The 5,783-nt window shown below is 40.3% G+C and overlaps 2 protein-coding genes across 2 annotated transcripts; both read right to left on the bottom strand.

Moving 5' to 3' along the window:
* Positions 1-1,381: 1,381 nt before the first annotated feature.
* LOC119070819 (aminoacylase-1A-like) lies at positions 1,382-3,350 on the bottom strand. Its single transcript, XM_037175315.1, has 6 exons — positions 3,227-3,350; positions 2,968-3,146; positions 2,118-2,896; positions 1,778-1,911; positions 1,655-1,715; positions 1,382-1,583 (listed from the first exon to the last, which is right to left on the bottom strand). The coding sequence occupies exons 1-6, from the start codon at positions 3,277-3,279 to the stop codon at positions 1,440-1,442; spliced, it is 1,350 nt and encodes a 449-aa protein (XP_037031210.1). The 5' UTR covers positions 3,280-3,350; the 3' UTR covers positions 1,382-1,439.
* A 620-nt stretch (positions 3,351-3,970) lies between these two features.
* Positions 3,971-4,760, bottom strand: LOC119070815. The gene has a single exon (XM_037175300.1). The coding sequence runs from the start codon at positions 4,702-4,704 to the stop codon at positions 4,069-4,071; it is 636 nt and encodes a 211-aa protein (XP_037031195.1). The 5' UTR covers positions 4,705-4,760; the 3' UTR covers positions 3,971-4,068.
* Between the last annotated feature and the right edge of the window lie 1,023 nt (positions 4,761-5,783).

Here is a 5,783-nt window from a genome sequence, read left to right as displayed (position 1 = left end):
CATTATAGGCTTACGCATACGCATGCGTTTGTAAAACGTCGAATTGGACTCCCTGAGTAAGGGGAACCTATTGTGGTTGTCCACAGATGCCACATTTATTTTATGACTGTTTGTACATTGTATTTCGGTTCCTTCCACCCAGAGTTTTTTACCTGTCAATTAGTTCTACAGTGTCCAGGGAACTATTTTCTGGAAATAATTTTCCTAGATTTTACAACATTTTCTTAAACTTTTCGTGTAAACAAAATTAATGTAAGAAAATCTGCTCCCTGCGTTGAGGTTAATTTTGTCTGGTTTCCATAAGATTTCCTAATCATAACAATCAAACGTTAGAGGTGAACGTTACAGTGTCGTCACAATTAGAACAACAGAGGGAATTAATAGACAGAAAAGACCCGATGCGCCTCCACTTCTTGCTCATATTCTTCTTCTTCTTTTTCTAACCACTGTTGGACGTAGGCCTCCCCAATTCTCTTCCATTCCGAACGATTCGTTGCCACTAGTTGCCAATTTGCGCCTGCAATTCTCTTTTTACCATTATTCCATCTCTCTGGTGGTCTACCTCTAGATCTTGTTTTAGGTGGTCTCCAGTTCATGATCTTTTTGGTCCAACCGAATTTTGGTCGATTTATTCCATTTTATTGCTTATCATACCTGGGTATATGCAAGGGAAGAAAGTTAGGAATTTTCACACTACAACTACCCTGACAAAGACTCTGAATCTGCGTCCAATGCATAGCTGACACCTAATGCTAAAAAAACAGCGTATTTGATAAACGAACCCTTTCGTACCAGTCACTAATTTCTTCGTCAAGAACGAATGGTATGTGAACTGCACTCCGTCCACATACACCGTGAATCGTGAATACTAAATAGCCTCAATACGAACAACACACACTCTACGGATAATAGCGGCAGAGTCAAAATGACCCAAAATTATATCGGTTAAATTTGAAGTTTTTGGACAAAATGATCTATGGACGACTTGTACATTTTCAAAAATAAGGGGCACCTTCCATACATCACTTTTCGATTGGACCACAGGTACCACCCGGAACCACCTGGAACCACTTGCAAAAATCAAGCAAAATTTCGACTCTGCCGCTATTATCCGTAGAGTGTGTGTTGTCTGTATTGAGGCTATTTAAATTTTGGTATTTCTGGAAGTTCTGCTATCGCACTGCATCTACGAAAGTCTCTATCGTTTAGTAAAAATTCCGATACCGAACTGTTTGTTGAAGTGTTGGATGTTGATTAACTGACTCATTAGACTACTTGTAACTGACCGATTCGACCGATTAGTGATAACGTTTATCAGCCAGTAAAACAGTAAATTATCACTTCAGGTATACCAGAGTTTTGATAGAATTCGATGCAGAGTCTCAAATGTTTATTTTCTATGCAAACTGTTGGCTAATATTACAAATGAATATCCAGCGCTATATGTCGCCCAAGTTCGATATGACTCGTTTGTACGTATCAATAGAGGTCAGATAAACGTCAGCGTACACAAACTCGTCATGATCGTGAAGAAGCCGAGGCGTATTCATCATTGTATTGAATCCAAACGCAGGAATGTTTTGCTGGAAAGAAATCACATGTGAATGCAGGGTCCCAGAAAAACCGCGAGCCGACGAATAGCAGGTGATCTTACCCTACGTAAAAATCTCATATCGGTTGCGCCTGTCGATACACCAGGAACGATTTCCAATCCTCTGTCAAATAGAAAAAAATTGAAAGAATTTCAAAACGGAAAAACTGTTCAAATTATAAGTACAATTCCCTAGCCGTACTCTCCAGCACAGTCCACAGGGGATTAGTTTCGTCAACACTCGTCTTGGGTACTTTCGGATCGTGTATCAAATAGTTTATGGTAATATCTCCTCCAGCCTCTTCGATCCACTGATCTATCTGAAACCCGAAATTCATTAACAATCTAGCCTTCATTCCCATCAAACTAAAACCAAAACCACCATTTAGTGGTCACTACGTATATGTCATTGGCACCCGCTTTATTTTATGCTTTTACCTAGACGTACTAAGAAGGGGTGGTAATGACGTGAACTTTGTCCGTTCCAGTCCTACGCTACAACAAAAATCCAAACTCAAACCCTTACATCTCTTTGAAACTGATCATGGTCAGCGTTAACAGCCAAGCGTACGTCGAACGTTACGCTTAGTTCTGGTGGTATCACGTTGCCTTGAACGCCTCCTTTCAACATAGTCAAATTGATAGACGTTACATTGGCGTACGTCGTAGCATTCGAATTCCTCATATTGTCCATTTCGACTTGTCGTCGCTCCATAAATCTGCTGATCAAATGCGCGATCTTCTCGCCGGTTGTATTTTCGAATAAAATTGAACCGTGTCCTGTTACGCCGTGGCATGTGAATTCCATTCTCCACGTAGATCGCTCGTCATTGATGACTGTTAGTACGTTTGTCGGCGATACTGAACATTCGTCCAGTGCATAGCCAACATTCAAGCCCGCAAACTCAGCGGACTTAGCAAAACTGTCCATTCCGTTGAATCCTCCCATTTCCTCATCGGGTACGAATGAAATGTGGAAGGTTCGTTTCAGCTGTTGAATGCCTTCCTTTTTCAACGCTCGAATCGCTGCCAAATACAACATTCCAGTCGATTTCGTATCCTGTGCACCACGTGCGAAAATTCTTCCCTCTTCGTCTATGTCAGCAGCAAATGGTCGATGTGTCCAAAATTCCTCGAATATTGGGACGACGTCGGTGTGCGAATTCAACAGGATTGACTTAAGACTGGGATCTGATCCTGCCCACGTCATGACAACGACTGGATTCGCTTCGTTTACAGGATAATACATCGATAGGGGTAGATCGAGACTCGCTGCTTGTTGCTTTAGGAATTCAACGGTTGGCACTGGAATTGAAACAGAATTTGGTTCATGTTCCGCTGTGTCTGCCATCTGCCCTACATGGAACTGTGTTTACCGTAGTCGATATCAGGAGGCATTGTGGGGAACGACAAATATTGACGAAGAATTCGAATCTCCTCGTCGCCGTACCATTTGGAAGTTTCTGGAAGTTCCTCGAAATAGCTGTCGACATTTCCGTTGTTGACGTTATTGTGTCTGGGTAGCAGGACACCCAAGAGGACTCCCAAAATGACACTTTAATAGAGTAAAATGAAAGAAACCGGAATTAATCGACACAGAAAGCTTTGCTATCGTTACTGAACAACTGAACTTACACAAGAACCAAAACGACCGAGATACCGACAATCCACTTCTTGTTAACAATCATTGTGATGTATGCGAAATGCGGACAATGCCTCTGCAATGACTGAGCCTAATTATTTTGTCAATCGATTTGAAGACGCGAGTTTGTCAATATCTCTTCTGTGATAAGACCACCAATAACCAGACAACCTCACTTACACTACTACATCGATAACATTATCTTCGGAGTTTCATCTAAACATAACTAAGTGCAACGACTCTCGAAATGTACTGCGGTCGTACGTAGAAATTTTTTTATTGTTTCAGGGCTTCGACACTAAGAAGAAACTTAAGAGGAATCGGAACAGAAAGTACCGCATCGAATAGGTGTTTTGTACGGGTCGGCGTTAGCTTATGTTTTTAAATTTAACTTTTTTTTTTATTTGTGGAAGAAAACTCCGTCTTTGGGTATTTTCACTAAACAGAAGGGGTATTACGGCATGAGTTTTCTATATTCTAAACTCTTCTCTATCGGGCCAATATTTGCTACGCAACATAATAATTTACTAAAATCCGTCGACTGAAAATTCGATTATTTCTCTGTTGACATTATATATCCACACCAGGCAACGATATCTTGCTTGAAATAGCGAAACGAGGCAATAGAATGGAAAAAGAGAAGAGTTTTAAATATCGAATACCGATCTAGGAATCACTGTAAGTGAGGTTGTTGTTCTTTGTTAATAGCTTGAGTACCTCCGCTAGAAAAAACCAAATGTCGTGAGTCTGATGGTTTTATTTCCAATGCAAAATAAATTATCGTAAAATAAATAAATAAAAATGTTTCCGTTTTCGGCGTTTCGTTGCGTGATCTTTACCAGCTCTGATAGTGAGAGGTGTAAGACACAGCTTGCGGAACATAATATGGTTGAATGAATAGTGGTTGAGCGGGTTGAGCTTGAAGTGCTGGTTGGACTTGTAGTTTGGCACCGATAGCAGCAGGAGCAACGTACAGAACCTGTTGCAGAGATCCGTCGGCTAGTCGAACGAAATATCCTGGCTGCTGTTGAGATTGTTGATTGATATTCGCTTGAGATGGTCCATCTTCGACATCAACACTTTCCGAATCTGGTTCATCGGTTGTTTCATTGCTGTCGGTGGAATCACTTGCTTCAGCTGTTGACGAAACATTATCTTCATCGGGTGCACCGTATTCCGTTGTTGGAGGTCCGTATTGTTGAGGTGGTCCATATTGCTGTTGCGGCTGTTGTTGTCTCGCTGGTAGAACTAACAACTGTCCCGATGGCCTCCAACCGGATGGTGTGTAGGGTCCATTATTTGATGGGATCGACGTTGATTGAACATCATCTGTAGTGGTAGTTTCATCTTGTTCAGTAGTGACTTCTTGACGGGCAAATTGTCGTTGCGATTGTTGTTGTCCGTTTCGTAGCGGCTCAGCGGTCACAGCGTAAATTGTTATTGTTAATAGTAAAATCGTAAATTTATTCATTTTGACAAATTGAATTGTTTGCTCAACAAATTGGAACTGATAGTGTTGATCGAATCAACAGCAGCTTTTATATAATGCGCGATGAGTACGCGTTCCAATCAATTGTTATGCGAACAATGTAGCTGGTTAGCATGGTCGTTGATTGACACTGGCCGATTTTTTTGGTGCAAAGCCATGCACGTACCTGGTGCTAATGTATTTTGTATAAATTTGTTTATTTAAATTGGATAATAATTGAATGAACTCAACATCTTCAATTAAAAATATATTTTTTGTCAAAATGCATACCCAGTTCTAGTTGTTATTTGCGATAAGTTCACGATAACATCTGAATATGGAAATGATTTTTTCCGCATATATTGGTTTTAGCGAGTAGAATAATTTATCGGAACATAATCGATTGTTTAGTCTAGACTGCTAGAATTGTAAATTTTATAAAATTGAATGTTCAACAACAGTCAGGCGATGTATTTATTTGCGGATATATAACATTACATTGTTAAAAGTATCGTTTTTAGTTCCGTATGAAGTACATGAAGTCATGGGCCCTATCATATTTGCTGTTCTGTTCGGCGGTGTGGATGTTGGAGCGAATTCTTTTATTTTATTTATATGCTTTCGGGTATCAATCTTCTGCAAAACATGGTCTGGGTGTAGAAAGTAAAACTTCAGTCATTTTTATCTATTTCTCTCTCAAGGATTCGTATTTCGACGTTCATACGTCTAGCCCACAGAGTTATACTCTAGAAGGGGCATGGTGGCGCTGATACTAATCGGTATCCAGGCATGTTTAAAAGTAGCAGCACCACCATGCCATCGCTCGAGTGTAACTGTATGGTCTGGTCTAGCCTAATTAAATAAAATTAGACAATCACAACAAAAACAAATAAACCAACTATTGGTGGCACCAGTTTCCGGTCATTTACCAGTAGTCGGACACCTATGGCTCTTCCACTCATAAAAAAGTTTTTCGATGAAAGAACAATAAGTGTCCATGTCCAACTACTGCTACATATCCAGAGACTGGTATAATATTTTTAGCATCCAATTACTTCGTTCGTTTGGGATCGCCCGTTATT

This window comes from Bradysia coprophila, chromosome II (genome assembly GCF_014529535.1).
Source record: "Bradysia coprophila strain Holo2 chromosome II, BU_Bcop_v1, whole genome shotgun sequence".
Lineage (NCBI taxonomy): Eukaryota > Metazoa > Arthropoda > Insecta > Diptera > Sciaridae > Bradysia > Bradysia coprophila.
Note: the sequence above shows the minus strand (reverse complement) of the source record. Positions and strands in the feature narration are given on the sequence as shown.

Excerpts from the sequence above, each read along its gene's own strand:
- LOC119070819 (XM_037175315.1), bottom strand. The coding sequence starts at position 3,279 with ATGATTGTTAACAAGAAGTGGATTGTCGGTATCTCGGTCGTTTTGGTT. Across the intron at positions 2,897-2,967 it reads GCCTCCTGATATCGACTACG|TGCCAACCGTTGAATTCCTA; the intron begins GTAAACACAGTT and ends TTTCAATTCCAG. Across the intron at positions 1,912-2,117 it reads ATGATCAGTTTCAAAGAGAT|ATAGATCAGTGGATCGAAGA; the intron begins GTAAGGGTTTGA and ends TTCGGGTTTCAG.
- LOC119070815 (XM_037175300.1), bottom strand. The coding sequence starts at position 4,704 with ATGAATAAATTTACGATTTTACTATTAACAATAACAATTTACGCTGTG.